This window comes from Acipenser ruthenus, chromosome 16 (genome assembly GCF_902713425.1).
Source record: "Acipenser ruthenus chromosome 16, fAciRut3.2 maternal haplotype, whole genome shotgun sequence".
Classification (NCBI taxonomy): domain Eukaryota; kingdom Metazoa; phylum Chordata; class Actinopteri; order Acipenseriformes; family Acipenseridae; genus Acipenser; species Acipenser ruthenus.
This window is the reverse complement of record NC_081204.1, coordinates 16,080,789-16,106,167: the sequence shown is the minus strand read 5'-3', so window position 1 is coordinate 16,106,167 and position 25,379 is coordinate 16,080,789. Positions and strand designations below refer to the sequence as shown.

Sequence of the window (25,379 nt, the reverse complement as noted above, 5' to 3'; positions counted from 1 at the left end):
TGCTCTGGAGTTCTGATCGAGGCAGCCTGAGAAGTGCTCAAATCAAATCACAGCACAGACGAGACTCTCAGTGAACGCTGTACCTATTGCAAAGAATCTACTAAACTGCACCACGGACCACTGGGAAGTCAACATGGACTGGGCAGTTGTCTCAGGTCTACAGTGCTGGCAGTGTTTGTAGGATACACAGTGGTGTTCTCAATGTTTAACAGCTAAAAGCGAAGTTTGATGTACTGCTCTTATTGTGTATTGGTGATTTCCAGACCCCTCGTTATCCAGGACAAGCAGAAAGCAAGCACTCACCCTCAGCCTGGTGACCTGAGTCTGCGGGTCGATCAGCCTGCAGAGAAAAACAAGACAGAACACGTCAGGCTCTTCCTGCGTACACAGCGCAGTGAGAGCCAGCGCCACCTAGTGGATTCTTTCTCTTTATTGCCAGTGATACACAAGGAAACCTGATCCCATAGTGCGTGTTGAGTGCTTCCTTTTGGCTCATCTAGCCTGTGTTACATACAGACAAGCTCAAATTTGTTGGTACCCTTACAGCTCATTGAAATAATGCTTCATTCCTCCTGAAAAGTGATGAAATTAAAAGCTATTTTATCATGTATACTTGCATGCCTTTGGTATGTCATAGAATAAAGCAAAGAAGCTGTGAAAAGAGATGAATTATTGCTTATTCTACAAAGATATTCTAAAATGGCCTGGACACATTTGTTGGTACCCCTTAGAAATGATAATAAATAGTTGGATTATAGTGATATTTCAAACAAATTAGTTTCTTTAATTAGTATCACACATGTCTCCAATCTTGTAATCAGTCATTCAGCCTATTTAAATGGAGAAAAGTAGTCACTGTGCTGTTTGGTATCATTGTGTGCACCACATTGAACATGGACCAGAGAAAGCAAAGGAGAGAGTTGTCTGAGGAGATCAGAAAGAAAATAATAGACAAGCATGGTAAAGGTAAAGGCTACAAGACCATCTCCAAGCAGCTTGATGTTCCTGTGACAACAGTTGCAAATATTATTAAGAAGTTTAAGGTCCATGGAACTGTAGCCAATCTCCCTGGGGAGAGCAGGGCACAATGAAATCTCAAGACTATCAAGGCATTCTGGAGCGAAACGTACTGCCCAGTGTCAGAAAGCTCTGTCTCAGTCGCAGGTCATGGGTCCTCCAACAGGATAATGACCCAAAACACACAGCTAAAAGCACCCAAGAATGGATAAGAACAAAACATTGGACTATTCTGAAGTGGCCTTCTATGAGTCCTCATCTGAATCCTATCGAACATCTATGGAAAGAGCTGAAACTTGCAGTCTGGAGAAGGCACCCAATCAAACCTGAGACAGCTGGAGCAGTTTGCTCAGGAAGAGTGGGCCAAACTACCTGTTAACAGGTGCAGAAGTCTCATTGAGAGCTAAAGAAAACGTGATTGCCTCTAAAGGTTGTGCAACAAAATATTAGGTTAGCGGTCCCATCATTTTTGTCCATTTTCATTTGTTTTATTATTTACAATATTATGTTATTTCAGAGAAAATTGTGCATTCTTCGTTTTTTGTGGAGGGGTATCAACAAATTTGAGCACGTCTGTACATCTATTGAAAAGGCAGTTACAACTGAAGAGCAGGTTCTAAACTGTGGCCAAAGAACCTTAACATCAAAAATAAAAATATTAAATTAAAAAAAGCACCCACACAGCACTCCCTCGATACAACCACATTCCCTAACTTACTAATCTGGTTCATTCACTGCAGGACTGAGACATACAGGATGATTCTTAAATAAATAGATAGATAAATCTCCCTCCCGACCTGTGAAGGCTGTGTAAAGGGAACAGAGTGCCCTGGACTGGATGGCCAGACAATTCATTCCCAGGGTTAGACGGAAGTTGACCATCTAGAAAGGGGGCGGAGCTACAGTACACTAAATCATCGACCCGGAAGGGAAACGACGTGGCAGCCGTGGATTGGAGGAGCGGTTGCACTCGTTAACCAAGGGGTCATGATTGACGGTACAAAAGGGGACGTAGCGAAGTGATCTGTTCCTTTGTATGGTTAAACACTGAACCGGAAGAAGAAACTGTATTGTAATCCTGAGTGTTTTGTTTGTTTTGTCGTGTCTAAGGAACCACTGTATTTGTTGTTATTAGACAGCTGAAACACAATCCGGAGCGGTCACTAATTCATTGTTTTTCTGATGTGTAGGTTACATAGAGAAATAAGGAGGCAGTGCTATACAGAAAACATTATTTGGGGAATCACAAAAAGAGCCCCTGAGAATGAGTGGACTCACTTGAGGCAGTCACAGGTGACGAGCAGGTGGGACTCGGTCATGCGGAAGACGTTGTGGATGGCGCGCGCAGCCAGGATGTGCCGCATGGTCTCGTAGATCACATCGGTACTCTCCCCTGACCTCACCTCCATGGAGCCCAGGAACTGCACCATGTACAGCTGCTGCAGGATGGAGTCTGCGGGGGGACAGTGAGGGGCCACAGGGCCACTGTCATTACAGTCTTATACAAACCATGACCAGAATCAATCTTACATCATTGAATCCCATTCCACTCTCGATCCCACACTTAATTAACCCTTTGCGGTCCTATGTCGGACCTGATCCGACATTGCAATTATTCCTATCCGGTCCAATGTCGGACCCTGTCCGACATCATGCAAAAAACGGGTTTCTAGTCGTTTTTTCTCCGGAAAAAGCCGAGAAAACCATTCAATGGCCGAGTGGGAGCGACAGGAGCCGAGACAGGCCGAAAAAAAAAAGGGCGTATCTCATGAATAGTCATACTTGCCCCTGGCATCAGATAACGGCGGCCATAAGGAAACAAGCTGGCTGCAATTGCATCAGCGCTCAGAGGACATCACAGACATTTGCAGAGCTTTTTTCAGATGTTATAGAAATAAAATAATGACTTGGATCGCATTATTGAGGCGTTTGGTGATAAAACGAGTGATCAGGAGATGATTGATCGGTATGTACAACTATTATTATTATTATTATTATTTATTTCTTAGCATATGTGAAAGCTATAGCAAACGAAAGGGTGGGGCTGGGCTGGAGATGCCTAGTGAGTGCTTTGTTGATATGCAGGGCCTTTTAAACCTGTTTGACTGTGGGAAAAAAAATACTTTTAATTATTATTATTATTATTTATTTTTTTAGCAGACGCCCTTATCCAGGGCGACTTACAATTGTTACAAGATATCACATTATTTTTACATACAATTACATTTTTTTTTTTTTTTTACATACATTTACCCATTTATACAGTTGGGTTTTTTACTGGAGCAATCTAGGTAAAGTACCTTGCTCAAGGGTACAGCAGCAGTGTCCCCCACTGGGGATTGAACCCACAACCCTCCAGTCAAGAGTCCAGAGCCCTAACCACTACTCCACACTGCTGCCCTTTTTAAACAGCGCGTCTAAAATTAACTGCGTGTGTGAAAATAAATTGGACCTGACGCGCCTGACACGCACTTAATAAATGGACTGCAAAGGGTTAAAGTCATGCCCAGTTCAATTACATGGAACTTACTGGCTGCACTTTTGATTATGGAGTCACACATACTCTTGTAATGACATGGTAATAACACCACCATAGTAGCTGCTGGTGACTGGCCTGCACCAGGATGTGATCATGCGATTCCATCAGATAATAAGACTGTGTTGACAAGGTGATTTCCATGTGATTACACAGTGGCACCATGTTACATGCAGCACCCATTGCTAATTACTAGTGGTGCAATCAGCAAGTCTCTTAATCCATTATCACATCCGCATTTATTAACAGTAATCGATGCATAAACAACATTTTATTTTTCAAAATCAAGAACAAACATTAGGATTGTTATCAGAAGATCCAACAGCTAAAAACATTGCTATGCAGAACAGTGAAACAGCAAGGCACAGCCTACATTCAAGAGAGAACACTTCTGAAAAACAAATATATAATAATAATCTGAAGGACTTGAGTTCAGTTAGGAACTGAAAAAATATGTATGGGTCTGCACCATGTGTCCCTTTAAGACTTTAATAATAACAAAAACAATCATTCTTATTAAAGTCATTTCAATCTGGAATATGCTTGCTAATTGACATTATTGTTATTTTATGTCACAAGCATTTACCATCTACACGAAATCCAATAGCATTTACCATCTACATGAAATCCAACAGCATTTACCATCTACACGAAATCCAACAGCATTTACCATCTACACGAAATCCAACAGCATTTACCATCTACACGAAATCCAAAAGCATTTACCATCTCCACGAAATCCAAACAGCATTTACCATCTCCACGAAATCCAAACAGCATTTACCATCTCCACGAAATCCAAACAGCATTTACCATCTCCACGAAATCCAAAAGCATTTACCATCTCCACGAAATCCAACAGCATTTACCATCTCCACGAAATCCAACAGCATTTACCATCTCCACGAAATCCAATAGCATTAACATCTACACGAAATCCAACAGCATTTACCATCTCCATGAAATCCAATAAATTGCCAAACATGGCTTTTCTGTCCTCCCTTCCCTTTACCCCATAAATGACCAGTCTCTTCCATTGTCTCGCTTTCATTTTTAAATCCGGAAAGTGTAAATGAAATATTTTAACTGATGTGACTTGTCCAAAGCGAATTTAGAGGTCAAAAGTTTGTATCCTAGCAACGCGCTGACACTGGCTACCTGCTGTGCTAGCAGTAATACAAGCGCATAACTACACATCAACGTCTTAATACAAACTGGGATTGGGATACTTCAAACTGTGCTGGAATCGGATGCATTGATTCACCACTATGTAATCAAAGCTCGATCAATGTAAGGCTGGGTGATCATAATCGATGCACCAGTGAATTGTTGCATCTCTAGTAATTACTCAGTTATTACAATGTAGTTACACACCTGCTGGCTATACATGCCCTGTTATCTAAACAAGGACTGATAACATTGTGAGCCCTCAAACGATTATTGAAGCTGGCTTGCTTGTCATCTTTAATTCCAGTAATGCCAGTCTTCCATAAGCACTCATCTTCAGTGTCTTTAATTCCTGTAATGCCAGTCTTCCCTAACACTCATCTTCAGTGTCTTTAATTCCTGTGATGCCAGTCTTCCCTAACACTCATCTTCAGTGTCTTTGATTCCTGTAATACCAGTCTTCCCTAACACTCATCTTCAGTGTCTTTGATTCCTGTAATACCAGTCTTCCCTAAGCACTCATCTTCAGTGTCTTTGATTCCTGTAATACCAGTCTTCCCTAACACTCATCTTCAGTGTCTTTGATTCCTGTAATACCAGTCTTCCCTAAGCACTCATCTTCAGTGTCTTTAATTCCTGTAATGCCAGTCTTCCCTAAGCACTCATCTTCAGTGTCTTTAATTCCTGTAATGCCAGTCTTCCCTAAGCACTCATCTTCAGTGTCTTTAATTCCTGTAATGCCAATGCCAGTCTTCCCTAACACTCATCTTCAGTGTCTAATTCCTGTAATGCCAGTCTTCCCTAACACTCATCTTCAGTGTCTTTAATTCCTGTGATACGAGTCTTCCCTAAGCACTCACCTTCAGTCTCTTCAGGCTTCCCGTCCCCTGATTCCCCAAACGGGTTTGTCCTTTTTGAATGAAGGGGAGAGACAGGCTTTATTAAGACAAGTTAGTGAACACGATAACCTTCAGTATATTCTGTGTTGGATGAGGTTTAAAATCAAGATGCAAATTAATAAAAGTTGTTTTCCTAGCTACTGTAGCATTAGAACCACATACAAATCCATCCTCAACAATTAGTGTTAAAAGAATGTCCGTACCAAGTTCCAGAACACTTAAATCAGGCTTCTCAAGATACAACTTCAAAAATGTTGTTGGCTTCTTTAACAGCTTACTAGAGCAGTTACATAAATGTCAAACTGTGCTGTATTTAACCCTTCGTCAGCAGCACAGGGTGACTCGAAAACAGGAGAAATCCTTCAAAGAGCACATGATCATTTTATGGGTGCAGTTCAACTCCAAGTTCGTTCATATCTGCAACAACACATTACCAACGCAGGCTTGTGCTGGCAAACAAAAAATATATTACTAAGAAGCAGGGGGAGTAAGGAGACTTAGGAAAAGGGATAAAGATACATATTTTATACAATTATTATTATTATTATTATTATTTATTTTTTTTAAAAGGCTTGCTACCTGCCCATCTGCCCAGGCAGCTTGGCCTGCCCTGCGTACTCCTCGCTCACAGGGGAGATGATGTCAAACTGAATGGGCGTGTCCGGGGCAACGAGCGAATCGAGGGACAGCATGGAGAGGGAGGCAGAGTCGGAGCTGCTGGTGTGTGAGGCCTTGGGGCGGCTCTTACTGGAGAGAGGAAACAGAACAAAGAAACCACGTCAACGACAGATCACTGACTGGAGAGAGCAAACAGGACACAGAAACCACATCAACACGACAGATCACTGACTGGAGAGAGCAAACACGACAGATCACTAACTGGAGACAGCAAACAGGACAGAGAAACTACGTCAACACGACAGATCACTGACTGGAGAGAGCAAACACGACAGATCACTAACTGGAGACAGCAAACAGGACAGAGAAACCACGTCAACACGACAGATCACTGACTGGAGAGAGCAAACACGACAGATCACTGACTGGAGAGAGCAAACAGGACAGAGAAACCACGTCAACACGACAGATCACTGACTGGAGAGAGCAAACACGACAGGGAAACCACGTCAACACGACAGATCACACTTAAAATAAAACTGGGTTACTGCTATAAACAGCGCTCCTAATTGCTACTAATAAGTGATAGGGTGTGTGTAGGGTCTCTGATTATTACAAGTCATCTTGTGCACTTTGGGAGAGCTGCTTCTGTCTGTTCAAACTGTGCAACATGACTTCTGTTACAATAAGATAAAAAATAATATTCTCAATTTGCTTTTGTACTACAAACATCTCCAAACATGCCGTTGATACTGCTGTTATTTTTGGTGAAATGTTTATTGTCTCAAAAAGCAGCCCTATCTCGATTGCTCTAATCCAATGGTGCCGTGGCTATGGCATGCAGGGAGACTCACGCTGCTGGCCGCAGGCTCTCGTGTCTCTGCTGGAAGGATGGGGAAGGGGTCACAGCGTCCAGTGCAGACTGGTTCACTCGAGCAGCGGTCTCCTGCACAGCCAGGAAACAAACAGCAGTGAGGACTGGGGGGCTGGGAGTGAAACAAGCAGGTCAGTGTCACACAGGCTCTCCACCACCGCTGCCAACACAGAGCACGAGCTTTCAGCATCGCTGTGACCTACATCTGACATACGTACACACTCACTCTTAAGTGATGAACACGTTTCAGCACAATTACATCACTGGTTCTCTAGATATATCTGAAAACAAATGTGCAGCCTGCATAAGACTCTGCTGCTCTCAATAGCCTGTGCTAAGAATGCCCTTGCCAAGCTTCATCACGGCAATTGAATAAGCGTTTTTCTAAATCCATGTATAAATGGAAGTGTGCCACACGTACAGTATGAAGAGGGATATACACTTGTGAACAGCCTGCAAGTATCTCGCTGCTTTAGACATACCCAAGGGGCTTCTGTCATTTGGACTGAAAAAGACACTACCAGGCAGTAAGAACAGGGCAGCGCTGAGGGCAGTGTCTTGGGAAGAACAGTAAAAGGTGAATCACATGAAGCAGTTTTTATCAGTAGATTTCTAAATGTCGCCAGGTTACAACACAGCACCTTACCTCTGGGTTTTCACTCAGGTAGATTTGTTTAGAGATGTTATTAATCGTTGCAATCCACTATGGAAACAGAGACAGAGATAAACCGAATCATTACCGCCATTTCAGGGCTGTTAGAGCACTAGAGCAGCAATAAGCACAAACATGTCTGAAAGCTCAGCGTTTTCCAAACGTTCTTAAAGAGGCCATAACTTAGAATTGTGTTTTTAAATCAAAATACTCAGCTAGTCAACACTGTGCTTAAAAATATAACAAGGCGTAAAGCCTGGCAGCTTTGAAAAACATGAGACCACAAGAACGGTCAAAAAGGTATTTTTATATTGAAGTACCAGCAAGTCATTTCTTTATCACATTTTACACACAGCACCCCCAGTTTATTACCTAAACCAAACACAGTGAACTCCCTAACCTCTCGATTACATAACTGCATAAAGATGTTTATTTAACAAGCTTCCTTCTGATGGTAAAACCCGTAGAGCTTCATTGTACCGCAGAGCTTTGTGATTCAAAGCTGTACTAAGCCAGATTAAACTGTGAACCTTTATTGTCCAGGAACAAAATTCTTTGTTTTTTATTGTTTGTTTCTATTTCCATCTACATTCTGAACTATAAATAACCCTCCACTGAATTGTCTTGATTAAAACCCTTTCTTGAACAGCTCACGTTTGTAAGAATTGCATTTACATTTTCACACAGCAGAGGGTTTTACATGTGTCACTATCAGTGGGTTCGTGTTTGTGAGGAGCTCTTAATAAAACTTTGCAAACAGTAGCAACATCCTGACTGATGTAACTTTCTAAACCAAGAGGGAAGGGACGTTCTGTCTCTAAGGGCAATGGAAGACAGAGGCACATGAAGAATGTTTCTAGAATCGCTATAGAAACACTTACCTCTTCACAGTCCTTTCTGCTTTCAGCTTGAAGAATTGCAGACCTGAAACACCATGAAAGTGATTAGGGCAAGCTGCTGTATTGAACCCTGCAAGAGTTATTAATAAAGGTAAAATCAGTGCATGCTGCTGTATTGAATCCTGCAAGAGTTATTAATCAAGGTTATTAACCCTTTGCGGTCCATTGTCGGACTGGGTCCGACATTGCAATTATTCCTCACAGGTCCTTTGTCGGACTGGGTCCGACATCATTACAGCAACGCAATAAACAGGTGTTTAGTCGTTTTTTCTCCGGAAAAAGCCGAGAAAACCATTCAATTGCCGAGTGGGAGCGACAGGAGCCGAGACAAGTCGAAAAAAAAAAAAAAGGCGTATCTCATGATTAGTCATACATGGTATCAGGTATCAGATAACGGGACGGTCATAGTAAACAAGCTGGCTGAGACTATCATGGGCATTTGCAGAGCTTTTTTCAGATGTTATAGTAATAAAATAATGACTTGGATCGCATTATTGAGGAGTTTGGTGATAAAACGAGTGATCCGGAGATGATTGATCGGTATGTACGACTATTATTTTTATTATTATTTATTTCTTACATAGGTGAAAGCGATCGTGAACGAAAGGGTGGGGCGGGGCTGGAGATGCCTAGTGAGTGCTTTGTTGATATGCAGGGCCATTTAAACCCGTTTGACTCTGAAAAAAAAAACTTTTAAACAGCGCGTTAACTGCGCGTGTGAAAATTAATTAGACCTGGCGTGCCTGACGCGCGGTTAATAAATGGACCGCAAAGGGTTAATCAGACTGACTCCCTGTGCTTGGATCAGGAGCCACTTGTCCTGCCACAGCACTACAGACTCACTCCCTGTGCTTGGATCAGGAGCCACTTGACCTCATATAAAGTTCAGGCTCATGTGACTATGTGGGCACAGGTAGCGTATGGTCAAGATTTGGTAAGCAAAGACCAGCTAGGTATGGTAACGTATATTAAGAACATGGCAAACTATGTTATATGCATAGTATAACGATGAGAAAAATACCATGGTAAACCTCTAAAGTGAAGATAAGCAGCCTTGTTAGAGTCCAACTGAAAATAAACGAAGGAGGGCCGTTCAAGGACGAATAGTCTGGAAAAGCAGAAACCTTTCTTGAACAAGTATGTGAGGAACACCCACCACCAGAGCTGGAATTCCAATAGGATATGTGAAAATACAGACAGACTGACTTCTCCACATACTACCAGATACTGTCAATAGCATCAGCACAAGAATGCAGGTTAAGTTTCATCACAATCTGACAAGCAGTTTTCTAGATATACGTACAAATGTAAGCGTGACACATGCGTGGACTGTGGAGTGACTCTCACTTCTCTACAGGGTTACAGATGTCAGGTAGTGCACTGTATGGACTGTGGAGTGACTCTCACTTCTCTACTGTGGAGTGACTCTCACTTCTCTACTGTGGAGTGACTCTCACTTCTCTACAGGGTTACAGATGTTAGGTAGTGCACTGTATGGACTGTGGAGTGACTCTCACTTCTCTACAGGGTTACAGATGTTAGGTAGTGCACTGTATGGACTGTGGAGGGACTCTCACTTCTCTACTGTGGAGTGACTCTCACTTCTCTACAGGGTTACAGATGTTAGGTAGTGCACTGTATGGACTGTGGAGGGACTCTCACTTCTCTACTGTGGAGGGACTCTCACTTCTCTACAGGGTTACAGATGTTAGGTAGTGCACTGTATGGACTGTGGAGGGACTCTCACTTCTCTACTGTGGAGGGACTCTCACTTCTCTACAGGGTTACAGATGTCAGGTAGCGCACTGTATGGACTGTGGAGGGACTCACTTTTTTCCGTCGAAGGCAGTGATCTGGAAGCAGTAGCGGCGGTCCTCGCAGTCGACGGCCATGACGGAGCAGTTATCGATATCCAGGACCAGCCCTCCAGCCACTTCCCCACGCGCCTGGCTCATCAGATTCCCCCCCTGGGTGAAGTAGAAATGCCGCTCCCAGGATGAGGACACTAGGCCGGTCTTACTAAGAAACACAGACACAGAGCCACACAAACAAAGACACACAGAAACACAGACACACAAACACACACACACACACACAAAGACACACAGAAACACAGACACACAAACACACACAAAGACACACAGAAACACAGACACAGACACACACAGACACAAACACAGACACAGAGACACACACACACAAACACAGACACACAAACACAGACACAGACACACAAACACAGACGCAGAGACACACCCACACACAGACACACACACATACACACAAACAGAGACACACACACAGACAGAGACACACACACACAATCACAGACAGACACACACACAAACACAGACACAGAAACACAGACACAGACACACAAAGACAGACACGAGACACACACACACAAACACAGACAGAGACACACACACACACAAACACAGACACAAACACAGAGACACACACATAGCGTTACTAGGGGAATTCTAAGGTAAAACCAAAAGAAAGTCAAGCTGACAAACATTTTTGACAGCCATCCAGGTTATCAGGAGTTTAACCGTTGCTTAGAGTAACACGTGTAAATCTGAATCAAGTTTAAAACTGTCCATTCTTCAGTTCGGTTTATTACTAAATTCAATCAATGTTTGAACTAAACACAGAGTAATCTGCCTCTAAATTGGTTCAGTATGTTCCTCACTTGCATTGTTTACTTTATGGGAGCTTAGCTAGGCATTACCAGTCGGGTATAATCACAGTTTCAGATTGTTAGTTTTATTTTTACACTGTGTGGGATGGGCTCTAGATTGTATTCGTTGGTGAATTCTACAAAGTGTCCTAGTCAGTTTAGTTTGGAGTTCACTTATATTGTATTTCATAAGGGACAAAAAATAACCATGTAGCAAATTCAACAAGAACCTACTGTAAGAGCTTTGTGAATCCTGCCCTATCCTACTGTAAGAGCTTTGTGAATCCTGCCCCATCCTACTGTAAGAGCTTTGTGAATCCTGCCCTATCCTACTGTAAGAGCTTTGTGAATCCTGCCCCATTACCTTCCACTTTAGTATCCAAGTCTATCATAATAAAATGCACTGTTCTGTATGTTTAAGTGAGAGGAAGAGAGTCTGCGTGTCTTACTTCCTGCAGTTCAGGTAGCCTGATTTCCTGCTCAGGTTCCTATTGATGGGGATCCTGGCTGGATCGGGGTCTGGCAGGTACAGGGGGTCACAGGCCCCCTTCAGGTCCTCGATCGACTGCTGCATGGATTCCACATCCGAGTCCATCTCCCTACGCACACTGCAGGAATACAATAACAGTGTGATCTGAGTCCAGCTCCCTGACACTGCAGGAACAATAACAGTGTGATCTGAGTCCAGCTCCCTGACACTGCAGGAACAATAACAGTGTGATCTGAGTCCAGCTCCCTGACACTGCAGGAACACAATAACAGTGTGATCTGAGTCCAGCTCCCTGACACTGCAGGAATACAATAACAGTGTGATCTGAGTCCAGCTCCCTGACACTGCAGGAACACAATAACAGTGTGATCTGAGTCCAGCTCCCTGACACTGCAGGAGCAATAACAGTGTGATCTGAGTCCAGCTCCCTGACACTGCAGGAACAATAACAGTGTGATCTGAGTCCATCTCCCTGCGCACATTGCAGGAACACAATAACAGCGTGACAGGCACACTGACAGGTACCTCCACAGAGCCCCAGATTCTGATACGCTCAATAACCTGTGCAAAGAATGTCCTTACCAAGTTTCATCATGGCTGGATCAGCTGTTCTCTTATCAAAGTTCCCCACAATAAAAGCTTAGCAAAGTGAAATAAAACACAGGGAGTATGGCCTGGACTCTCAAAGTGATTTACTCCAAATTGACATCGCTCATTTATTTGTATTAAAGGAAAAATATATATTTTTTATAAATCTAAAATTAATTATTAACAACTTTAAAATACACATGCCTCCAAAATAAATTGACGAGTTGTTTATTTCTGGTTTGGCAACTTAATTAGATGCATTTTTGTTATCCGCAAAAATCTTGCTGATGCCGATTTGGAATAGAATGTGGCTCTGCAGTGTGTGATTTGGAATGTGGCTCTGCAGTGTGTGATTTGGAACGTGGCTCTGCAGTGTGTGATTTGGAACGTGGCTCTGCAGTGTGTGATTTGGAACGTGGCTCTGCAGTGTGTGATTTGGAACGTGGCTCTGCAGTGTGTGATTTGGAATGTGGCTCTGCAGTGTGTGATTTGGAATGTGGCTCTGCAGTGTGTGATTTGGAATGTGGCTCTGCAGTGTGTGATTTGGAATGTGGCTCTGCAGTGTGTGATTTGGAATGTGGCTCTGCAGTGTGTGATTTGGAATGTGGCTCTGCAGTGTGTGTCTGATTGACTGACTGACTGACTGGGGAGATCAGTGTGCTCTGAACAGGACGGAGGCTCTTACTTCTGAACGCTGGTCCCGATGTTGGACAGGAATTCCTCCCAGTGCGCTGTCAGATTCTCTGAGCCCAGCTTGAAGAAACTGCTCTGCAATACGAGGAGGAGGAGGGAGGCACTCAATAACATGCACCTGTGTAGCACCAGTGTGGCAATGTTACTGTTAGAGAGGACTGGTTTGTCCGTTAAGAGATGGGAGGGTAGAAATGCCACAGAATTGCTTTAATTCAGACCCCCTCTATTATGGGGAGAAAACAGTGGTATAGATTTATTTTACAAAGCCAACAAGCGGAAATCAGACCAGTGAGCGAGAGAGAGAGCGTGAGAGAGAGAGAGCGAGAGAGAGCGAGAGAGAGAGCGAGAGCGAGAGAGAAAGCGAGAGAGAGAGAGAGAGAGAGAGAGAGAGAGAGAGAGAGCACTACTGACTAGGGAGAAAGTCTCAATTAATGGGAGTTAAGACAAGATTTAAGCTAATTATGAGATTTTAGGCAGTAATTGAAAACGTCTCCGTGGTCCAGCCCTGTTCCAGGGTCCTGCTCCCTCAGTACACACCTGTGCCTGGATGTACCCCAGCAGCGGCTCCAGTAGACTGATCTTCTTCTTGTACTGCAGGGTGTTGAGGGCGTTGAAGTAGTGCAACGTGGTCTGGTGCTGCTTCTTCCTGGCTGTGTACACATCCTCCATCACCTCCAGCCTCACCTGAACACACACAGAGCGGGCAGGGTCACACCTACACATCACACCCTCCCTCCTCACCTGAACACACACACACAGAGCGGGCAGGGTCACACCTGCACATCACACCCTCCCTCCTCACCTGAACACACACACACAGAGCGGGCAGGGTCATACCTACACATCACACCCTCCCTCCTCACCTGAACACACACACACAGAGCGGGCAGGGTCACACCTGTACATCACACCCTCCCTCCTCACCTGAACACACACACACAGAGCGGGCAGGGTCACACACCCTCCTCACTTCCAGCCTCTCCTGAACACACAAGGTCACACACCTCAGGTGATCAGAGACTTGAGTTGAGGCTTAACACTCAGGACAGTCAAACCCTTGTTATTTCACGGCTTGATAATTAATGAATGCAATAAATTCACCATTAGGCCACGTTGACAGCAAGTGTACATGTTCTATACTGTATCAGGACCAAACCCTAATTCACGGTTTTCAATATTTTTAAGTCTAAGACAGACAGCGAAACATCGAGGTAGAATTATAGTGTGACCGGGAATGTGGTGCCATTAAGAGGAGGCTGACATTAACGCAAACATGTTGTTTTTAAACATAGTTACACTGGCTACGTCAGACAAAGTGTCATTACAAATGATCATAGACAACCGAACTCAAGAATCACAAGTCAGCTACTGAACAAAGCAGAATCATCCTTCTGTGTGCAGACTTTAAAAACAGGATCCATCACAAAGCAGCAGGTTGTAAGATAAATCCCTGTGTGAACCTGTAAAGATGTCAGTGTTGCACAATGCAGGCCCTCTATATCCACAGACACTGCTTCTGGTCCTCAGTAACTTACACAGCTACACAATGCCCAAGCCCAGGTTCAGCACAATTGGATAAGCAGCTCTCTAGACCGCTCTAATGTGTGAAGTATGTACTCGAGGCATTAGTGTTATAAAGACTTCATGCTGACCTTTTCAACGTCCCTTCGCTTCGACAGTCTGCTGTACCGGTTCATCGCCAAGTCATGATCTGAAAATAAAAAACAGAATAAACTGAAAATCACTGTAGATTGTTTATCTGTTCACTGTGCCTATCACACACACACACTGCAGTGTGTTCACTGTGCCTATCACACACAGACTGCAGTGTGTTCACTGTGCCTATCACACACAGACTGCAGTGTGTTCACTGTGCCTATCACACACAGACTGCAGTGTGTTCACTATCACACACACACTGCAGTGTGTTCACTGTGCCTATCACACACACACACACACAGCAGTGTGTTCACTGTGCCTATCACACACACACACAGCAGTGTGTTCACTGTGCCTATCACACACACACACAGCAGTGTGTTCACTGTGCCTATCACACACACACACAGCAGTGTGTTCACTGTGCCTATCACACACACACACACAGCAGTGTGTTCACTGTGCCTATCACACACACACACAGCAGTGTGTTCACTGTGCCTATCACACACACACACAGCAGTGTGTTCACTGTGCCTATCACACACACACACAGCAGTGTGTTCACTGTGCCTACCACACACACACACAGCAGTGTGTTCACTGTGCCTACCACACACACACACAGCAGTGTGTTCACTGTGCCTACCACACACACACACAGCAGTGTGTTCACTGTGCCTATCACACACACACACAGCAGTGTGTTCACTGTGCCTATCACACACACACACAGCAGTGTGTTCACTGTGCCTATCACACACACACACAGCAGTGTGTTCACTGTGCCTATCACACACACACACAGCAGTGTGTTCACTGTGCCTATCACACACACACACAGCAGTGTGTTCACTGTGCCTATCACACACACACACAGCAGTGTGTTCACTGTGCCTATCACACACACACACAGCAGTGTGTTCACTGTGCCTATCACACACACACACAGCAGTGTGTTCACTGTGCCTATCACACACACACACAGCAGTGTGTTCACTGTGCCTATCACACACACACACACAGCAGTGTGTTCACTGTGCCTATCACACACACACACAGCAGTGTGTTCACTGTGCCTATCACACACACACACAGCAGTGTGTTCACTGTGCCTATCACACACACACACACAGCAGTGTGTTCACTGTGCCTATCACACACACACACACTGCTGTGCATACTCGCTGTTCATCAGAAATACTCACCGCTGCTCGCAATCTGGAACACTTCTTTCAGCGTCAGGATTTCTGCAAAGAGAAGCCGGTATTACTGAGCAGCATAGGCGCCTCTGTGTTTAAACTCTGGCCTTGGACCTCTCACTCTGTCTGGCTGCTCTGGAATTCACAGCTAAATCCATTCAGCTAAAAGTTATCTTTGACCACACCAGTGAATTTAAATAGATCTAAACATTCATTTCTAAATATATATATATATATATATATTTACGAGTAACAAATATCTATCAAAGTACTTGAGTATTGTCAGTGCTGAAATGTTCATTTCACTCTAAATGAAGGGGGTTACCCTTGCAGTTCTGGACAGAAAACAAGCCCCAGCAGCAGCAGGAGCGGTCTCACCTTTTAAATCACGCTCCTTGAACTGAGTGATGGGAAACATCATGGCATCCGCCAACTGCGTGGACAGGACGGCGTGACACGAGCTGATCTGCAAGACATGAGAGAATCTGAGCACCACGGACACCAACACACAGGACAGACACGAGACAGGACACAGGAGAGACAGAATCTGAGCACCATGGACACCAACACACAGGAGAGAGAGAATCTGAGCACCATGGTCATGCACACACAGGAGAGAAAGAATCTGAGCATCATGGACATGCACACACAGGAGAGAAAGAATCTGAGCATCATGGACATGCACACACAGGAGAGAAAGAATCTGAGCATCATGGACATGCACACACAGGAGAGAAAGAATCTGAGCATCATGGACATGCACACACAGGAGAGAGAGAATCTGAGCACCATGGACACCAACACACAGGAGAGAAAGAATCTGAGCACCATGGACACCAACACACAGGACAGAGACAAGACAAGACACACACACCTTTACCACAGAATACTGACAGACCACAGTCTGCTCAGAATCATTACTGCTAAATCTGTCTGGGTCGGGTGTTACCACTTAATTAGAGCCATCAGTAAATTTGCCATGACCTAAATGCACTTTGGGCTCATGTAAAATAGTGTGCCAATAATAGTCTGCCTCTGTTTAGATCATCACTGGACCCTGTGTTGTGTTTTATTACCTCATCGATCATTTTGGAAAACTGCTGCAGAGTGGCGCTCATAACCTCATCATCGCCACCTAGAGGGAAGCGCTGCAAAAAACACAATGAAAAACAAAGTATTAACCCTTCAGTGCCCTGCATGGAAAACAACAAGACGCATCACAGACACACAGCAGCTAAAACAAAGATAAGACATCTTAGTCATTTCTCTTTGCAGAAAGAGAGGCACCCAATCCAACTCCCTTAAGCCACAGCATAACATACACCCCCGCCCTGAGCTATCAGTATCTTGAGAATGAAAGTTGATCGCCATGCTTTTATAAGTGTCCCATAGTAAAAGCATAGCAAAGTCTAATAAAGCACGGTAAAAGCATTGTACAGCATAGGTAAGTACTGTACAGTCCTGAGAGGTATCAGCACATGAATCAGGATCAGCACATGAATTGCAAAGTGAGGGATCAGGATCAGCACGTGCATTGCAAAGTGAGGGATCGGGATCAGGATCAGGATCAGCATATGCACTGCAAAGTGAGGGATCAGGATCAGTACATGCATTGCAAAGTGAGGGATCAGGATCAGGATCAGAACATGCATTGCAAAGTGAGGGATCAGCACTTGCATTGCAAAGTGAGGGATCAGGATCAGTACATGCATTGCAAAGTGAGGGATCAGGATCAGGATCAGCACATGCATTGCAAAGTGAGGGAACAGGATCAGCACATGAATTGCAAAGTGAGGGATCAGGATCAGCACATGAATTGCAAAGTGAGGGATCAGGATCAGCACATGCATTGCAAAGTGAGGGATCAGGATCAGGATCAGCACATGAATTGCAAAGTGAGGGATCAGGATCAGCACATGAATTGCAAAGTGAGGGATCAGGATCAGCACATGCATTGCAAAGTGAGGGATCAGGATCAGCACATGAATTGCAAAGTGAGGGATCAGGATCAGCACATGAATTGCAAAGTGAGGGATCAAGATCAGCACATGCATTGCAAAGTGAGTGATCAGGATCAGGATCAGCACATGAATTGCAAAGTGAGGGATCAGGATCAGGATCAGCACATGAATTGCAAAGTGAGGGATCAGGATCAGGATCAGCACATGAATTGCAAAGTGAGGGATCAGGATCAGGATCAGCACATGAACTGCAAAGTGAGGGATCAGGATCAGGATCAGCACATGAATTGCAAAGTGAGGGATCAGGATCAGGAACAGCACATGAATTGCAAAGTGAGGGATCAGGATCAGGATCAGCACATGCATTATACAGATGAACTTTATTTTGCAAAAGTGCAAAAGTTTTAAAAGTGGGTAACAGTTTTTCTTCCCTAAATTTACACAAAAACATCATGAAACTCTGTATTGTAATACATTTCAGCCACTATGATGTGTAACACAGAGATGGTAACAATTCACTTACAGATAGCTATACAAATAACAAACAGCTGTTTAGAACTAAAATAACCAAACTAACATTTACTGAATTACCATATTTATCTATAATATAAATCCAAAAAAGCTTGTAATCTGAAAAAAAGATTACCACTCTTAACAATATTGCTTTGTAGTGTATAATACAGGACCTGTTTACAAGACATTAAGCACATTCTCTACAGAGTGTAGACTCCTCCCTGCAATCTCCCTGCATGAATATGCACTGAGGTGCTCTGTATTTGTGCAGCCTGATGTTTGACAACGCCCCCCCCCCCCACCCCCTGTCTTAGCAGACCAGCTCCTCTCTTCAGCCTCTTCAGTCTCCTCTACAATAGATTGAGCACACCCTGGAGTCTTATAATGAAATACAAAGAAAGATTTATTCATCAGTTACCTAAAAGATCTCCTTAATACCACTGTCACAAAGAGAAGTTTTGGGCTAGAGTTCCAGAATTCTACAAACTTAAGACTTTAGACACTGCTCGGCTGTTCAATAACTGCAATACAGTGTCCAGCATATTTGGTATATTTTAACCATTAAACAAGTCAAGGATACGAGAGCTCTCTTTGCCTGTGTTTGATACAACACTGCACAGTGCTATGAAGGGTGTGACAGCTCTCATTGTCTGTGTTTGATACAACACTGCACAGTGCTATGATGGGTATGAGAGCTCTCATTGCCTGTGTTTGATACAACACTGCACAGAGCTATGAAAACTGATTTGCATTGATTTGAGAGATGACTAAATGCATGATCACGCTCATCAGAAAGTTCTGACCGGGTCAGGAATATACAATGGAAAAGTAAAATGCAGAATCCTAGTACTGTACAGTCTTCCCAGTTCCAGACAGTGACCAGTCTTGTTTTGAACAATTTTAGTTTTCCTGGGAATTTGTATTTAAATATATATATATGAATGCAGACCTCACAGAACAAAATGTACACCCCTTTATGAAGGGTATAGATCTATATCTATATCTGTTATTTCCTAATTGCTTATGCCTCAAAAGTATAGAAAATGGCTATTATTCCCCACAAACTTTGCTTTTGTGACCAGGACAGTGATATTTTGAAATGTACCTATTTTCCAGAACATTCCAGATAGATTCAGTGCTGAGTAAACTTGGAGTAACTTCTAGAACTTTCTAGAACTTTCCAGTAATATAAATAGTAGTATAAATACAGGGGCCTTAAGCCCACCAGTTCAGTTTAGTGCCAGCTGCCTAAGTGGATACATATCTGCATTTTTCTGAGATGGCATCAAGAGGCTGCAAGCATCCGGCAGACGCATTTTGCTGTCTGCGGCCAATTTATCAAGACAAGAGCGAAAAAGTACTCCGTGGAAGCATCTGCTAAGATGTGTGAGGCCTACAAGACATATTTCGGCATGCCTGTCGGGGATCAAGACAAACCCTGGGCACCTCATTTCACCTGCAAGCACTGCAAAAAAACTCTGGAAGGTAAGATGGACAATTGTTGCTCGGAATTTTATGTTATAAAATTTGTTAAAATTTTTAAAATTGTAAAAGTTTTTAATTTTAAAATGTTTTACAATTTTCAATGTTATTGAAAAAATATATCATATATGAAAAATGTTGCGAGAATCTCTTACACATTAGTCATGGGTGAAATAAATGTATTTTTGTAGGATGGTACAGAGGGGAAAAGAGAGCCATGAAGTTCGCTATGTCAAGAATTTGGCGGGAACCCACTGACCACTCAAGCAACTGCTACTTCTGCATGGTGGACCCTTCCAAACGTCGGACTGGCAAGAATGCACCTGCTATCACGTATCCGGTCCTTCCTTCATCCATTGCCCCGGTGCCACACTGCCATGAGCTCCCCGTACCCACTCCTCCGGAGAGAGAGCAGAAGAGAGCAGCAAGTCAGAAAGCGAGGAAGACGTTGTAGATCCAGATGACAATTTCAGATGTGGAGCTGAGGAGAGAAACCCATACTACCCGAACCAAAAAGACCTCAACGACTTGATTAGAGATCTTGGTCTCACCAAGTCCAATGCCGAGCTTGTGACGTCTAGGCTCAAGCAGTGGAACTTGTTGATGAAAGTGTGCAAGTCGCAGATCAGAGGAAGCGTCACCAACCTTTTTCCAGCTTCTTCACCCGTCAAGATGGGCTCTGCTTCTGCCACAATGTGACCAGTCTGTTCGAGGCAATCGGAATCGCCTGTAACCAGAATGAGTGGCGCCTCTTCATTGACAGCTCACCCAGGAGCCTCAAAGCCGTGCTGCTCCATAATGGTAACAAGTACCCGTCTCTTCCCCTGGCTCACTCGGTGCACCTCAAAGAGGATTACAACAGCATCAAGACCTTGCTGGACACCTTGAAGTATGATGAGTACGGCTGGGAGGTCATAGGAGACTTCAAAATGGTGGCATTCCTGATGGGTCTCCAAGGCGGTTTTACCAAGTTTCCCTGCTATCTTTGCCTTTGGGACAGCAGGGACACCAAGGCGCACTACCACAGGCGGGACTGGCCACAGCGGACCGAGTTCTCTGTGGGGAGGAACAACGTCAAGTGGGAGCCACTGGTGGACCCCCGGAAGGTGCTGATGCCACCACTGCACATCAAATTGGGCCTTATGAAACAATTTGTCAGAGCTCTAGATAAGGAGTCGGCAGTCTTCAAGTACCTTCAAGACTTCTTCCCTAAGCTGTCTGAGGCAAAGGTCAAAGCCGGTGTCTTCGTCGGACCACAGATAAAGAAGATCCTGGAGTGCAATGAATTCCCCAAGAAGCTCACTAGTAAGGAGAAAGCGGCTTGGAACAGCTTTGTTGCAGTGGTTCGGGGTTTCCTGGGCAATCACAAGGCTGAAAACTATGTGGAGCTGGTTGAGACTCTGGTGAAGAACTACGGCACAATGGGCTGTAGGATGTCCCTCAAAGTCCATATCCTTGATGCTCATCTTGATAAATTCAAGGAGAACATGGGAGCATACTCGGAGGAGCAAGGCGAGTGTTTCCACCAGGATATACTGGACTTTGAACGCCGCTACCAAGGACAGTATAACGAGAACATGATGGGAGACTACATTTGGGGGCTGATTCGTGAAAGTGATTTACAGTATAATTGTAAATCTCGAAAAACTACTCACTTCTAAATCTTTTGTAGTCATTTCTGTATTACTTTAGTATAAATACATGTTAATTTGGATTCATATGTTGTTTTTTTCTGACTTTATGTGAACGAAAAGACACAAATTCGCCCGTTTTCTCATTGGAAATAGGTAAATTTCAAAATATCACTGTCCTGGTCACAAAAGCAAAGTTTGTGGGGAATAATAGCCATTTTCTATACTTTTGAGGCATAAGCAATTAGGAAATAACACTTACTACCCAGGAACAAAAAATGTGTTACATTAGGGCTTCATTTTTTATTTTCCTTCTCTCTCCCTCCCTTTAAACCTTAATTAATAGTTGTTAAGCCTTAACTGAATACCAGATTGTTTAAATGAGTGACGCACTACTGGAAACTAACGCAGTGGAAATGAATAAACTGAATTCGGCGATTCGAGACAGATTAAAATGCAGGTTCAAATAGAATCAGGGGAGATCATTGCACGTTGTTTGTTAACTCAATTAAGAAAGCAAATCAGCTCAAAATATGTTTAAAGGGACATCACACGATCCCCACTGGCAAAGCCATTCTCTATGTATGCAGAAATACAGTTTGACGCACTGCACATATCCAGAGCCCCCTCCACTACATCCCTGTGAGAGGAGACTGAGCCCCACCCCCTTTGCACTGGCTTGTCACTATCACCACTACATCTCTATGAGAGGAGACTCATCCCCACCCCCTTTGCACTGGCTTGTCACTATCACCACTACATCCCTATGAGAGGAGACTCGGCCCCACCCCCTTTGCACTGGCTTGTCACTATCACCACTACATCCCTGTGAGAGGAGACTCGGCCCCACCCCCTTTGCACTGGCTTGTCACTATCACCACTACATCCCTGTGAGAGGAGACTCGGCCCCACCCCCTTTGCACTGGCTTGTCACTATCACCACTACATCTCTATGAGAGGAGACTGAGCCCCACCCCCTTTGCACTGGCTTGTCACTATCACCACTACATCCCTGTGAGAGGAGACTCGGCCCCACCCCCTTTGCACTGAGGGACGCCCCATCCCTCCCTCCTTGAACCGATTATGCTTCACGCACAAGACAACAAACAGACAGCATCTGTGGATGTCTGTGAAAATGTGAAAGGGAAACTGTGAGGGCTCATCCCTGCCCCTGGGTGTATTTGGGTTGTTTTGTACAGTTTGATTGATTTAAACTGTATATTGGTATGTGGGCACGGGGATGTCACAAGTACTTGCTGACTGTGCTGGGGCCAGACTGAATGATTAGCAATCAAGTCCTGGCACAGCTGCTTAAAACGAGCATGAATTTCTCACTCGGTTGGGTTGGTGTGTTCAGAGACAGAACGAGAAAAGTGAGTCAGGAGATAAAAATAATGAAACAGAAAACAGAAAAGCCGTGCTGGCTTTACAAGAGCAGCTTGAGGTACAGTCCAGGGTGCCAAAGAGAATCAAACGCTTTCTTGAAATCAGTAAAGCAGGTGAATATCTTGCTTTGCTGGTGTTGTGTTTGTTGATCAGTGTGTTCAGAGCAGGGGTCACATGTCCGTGGTGAGAGTTATCGGTGTCCGTGGCTGTGATTATGGAACACACACACGCATGTCCGTAGTGAGAGTTATCAGTGTCCGTGGCTGTGATTATGGAACACACACACGCATGTCCGTCACCTCTCGATATGGTGCTGACCTCTGGTTTAGAGTAAAGATGTGCTCAGCAGTGCTGTGTTTTACAAGGAGTCCAATCTGGCTCTTATTTATAATTAGGGCTTCTGAATTTTGATTTTAATAACACGCTGGTAAGATGCTACCACACAGTTGTTATTTCTCCTATTAATACACACCACTCCTGTTCTCGTTCTGTTTGTCTTCCTCCACATTGTTCCCCTCTCCCAACTCCTACCACACCCAACCAGTTTGAGAACAAAGGACTCTTTTTACACACAGTTCACTCTCCATAACTGCATGCAATTCATCAATCTGCAACAGTCACAATAATACCATTACCTCATTGTATTTGATACAGCCTTTCTCCATTAAGCCAACTGATGACACCTGGGGGCCAGCGCACTGCTCCTTCTGCACTGCTCCTACCACACTGCTAGCGCACTGCTCCTTCTGCACTGCTCCTACCACACTGCCAGCGCACTGCTCCTTCTGCACTGCTCCTACCGCACTGCCAGTGCACTTCTCCTACTGCACTGCCAGCGCACTGCTCCTACAGCACTGCCAGCGCACTGCTCCTATCGCACTGCCAGTGCACTGCTGCTACCGCACTGCCAGCACACTGCTGCTACTGCACTGTCAGTGCACTGCTCCTACCACACTGCTGCTACCGCATTTACCTTTTATACAGGACCAGGGCTTCAGACACTCTCAGGCTCATACATTTCCCTTCTGTGACTGCGCTATATATTTGGGTTTAAGTAAAGGTTTATGTATTGGTTTTGTGTGGGTTTATGTAAGGGTTTATGTGTGGGTTTATATATGGGGCTCCATTTGCACCTCTATCCACCTTCCACTGCCGAAGGGGTCATTTCATTTCCAGAGAGCTGTCGTCTGTATTTCAATAGCTGAGTTTGGTTAGCTTGAGCTCAAGTCCTCATTGTATGTACTGTTGAATCTGTGTGTGTACACTCTGGTACGAGTCAGGGTTACTGACTGTGTTCTTGAATGAGCTCTAATGTATACTACTATACTTCCAATGAAGCTGTGGGGTTTTAGTACCTTCTCCACAATGTTATCGTGGCACAGTCAATGCAACACTTTGGTACAGTGATATCTCGTGGATACCGGTATATCACCCAACACTACTAACTAGAGAGAAAGCAGGAGTTAACACATTGTTTAACTCTGTAGTGCTGTAGGGCTGAAACAGGAGTCTGGCGGAGATCAAGAACAGAGGGACTCACCTGATTGTCGTATTCCTTCAGAAGCCTGGAGGTCAGGTGTGTGGCTGCACTCAGCTCGTTCTGCAACAAAGAAGTCGTGTTAGCACTGAAGGAAGGAGCATGGCAGACACATGCTGTTCAAACCCCTGGCACTAGAGCTACCAGCATCTTGAAAGAGAGATCCTGTGACCTGCAGAACTAGAGCTACCAGCATCTTGAAAGAGAGATCCTGTGACCTGCAGAACTAGAGCTACCAGCATCTTGAAAGAGATCCTGTGACCTGCAGAACTAGAGCTACCAGCATCTTGAAAGAGAGATTGTGTGACCTGCAGAACTAGACCTACCAGCATCTTGAAAGAGAGATCCTGTGACCTGCAGAACTAGAGCTACCAGCATCTTGAAAGAGAGATCCTGTGACCTGCAGAACTAGAGCTACCAGCATCTTGAAAGAGAGATCCTGTGACCTGCAGAACTAGAGCTACCAGCATCTTGAAAGAGAGATCCTGTGACCTGCAGAACTAGACCTACCAGCATCTTGAAAGAGAGATCCTGTGACCTGCAGAACTAGAGCTACCAGCATCTTGAAAGAGAGATCCTGTGACCTGCAGAACTAGAGCTACCAGCATCTTGAAAGAGAGATCCTGTGACCTGCAGAACTAGACCTACCAGCATCTTGAAAGAGAGATCCTGTGACCTGCAGAACTAGAGCTACCAGCATCTTGAAAGAGAGATCCTGTGACCTGCAGAACTAGAGCTACCAGCATCTTGAAAGAGAGATCCTGTGACCTGCAGAACTAGAGCTACCAGCATCTTGAAAGAGAGATCCTGTGACTGACATTTCAGTGGCCACATTTTCATTGTTGCATCTCCACATCAATATGTTGCAATAAGCACCAAAAATCACCCTACG

At 44.3% G+C, this 25,379-nt stretch overlaps 1 protein-coding gene across 1 annotated transcript in view; it reads right to left on the bottom strand.

The window, feature by feature from the left end:
- Nucleotides 1-25,379, bottom strand: part of LOC117412282 (DCC-interacting protein 13-alpha) — a 35,335-nt gene that overhangs the window by 4,304 nt on the left and 5,652 nt on the right. Inside the window, exons 3-18 of the mRNA XM_058988915.1 lie at nt 24,491-24,550; nt 17,054-17,125; nt 16,356-16,443; nt 15,984-16,025; nt 14,769-14,827; nt 13,654-13,800; nt 13,109-13,191; nt 11,795-11,953; nt 10,493-10,681; nt 8,645-8,687; nt 7,758-7,814; nt 7,092-7,183; nt 6,199-6,366; nt 5,581-5,630; nt 2,296-2,470; nt 304-340 (exon numbers count right to left, since the gene is read on the bottom strand). Coding sequence (XP_058844898.1) covers nt 304-340; nt 2,296-2,470; nt 5,581-5,630; nt 6,199-6,366; nt 7,092-7,183; nt 7,758-7,814; nt 8,645-8,687; nt 10,493-10,681; nt 11,795-11,953; nt 13,109-13,191; nt 13,654-13,800; nt 14,769-14,827; nt 15,984-16,025; nt 16,356-16,443; nt 17,054-17,125; nt 24,491-24,550 — 1,521 coding nt within the window. The remainder of the gene's footprint in view (nt 1-303; nt 341-2,295; nt 2,471-5,580; nt 5,631-6,198; nt 6,367-7,091; nt 7,184-7,757; nt 7,815-8,644; nt 8,688-10,492; nt 10,682-11,794; nt 11,954-13,108; nt 13,192-13,653; nt 13,801-14,768; nt 14,828-15,983; nt 16,026-16,355; nt 16,444-17,053; nt 17,126-24,490; nt 24,551-25,379) is intronic.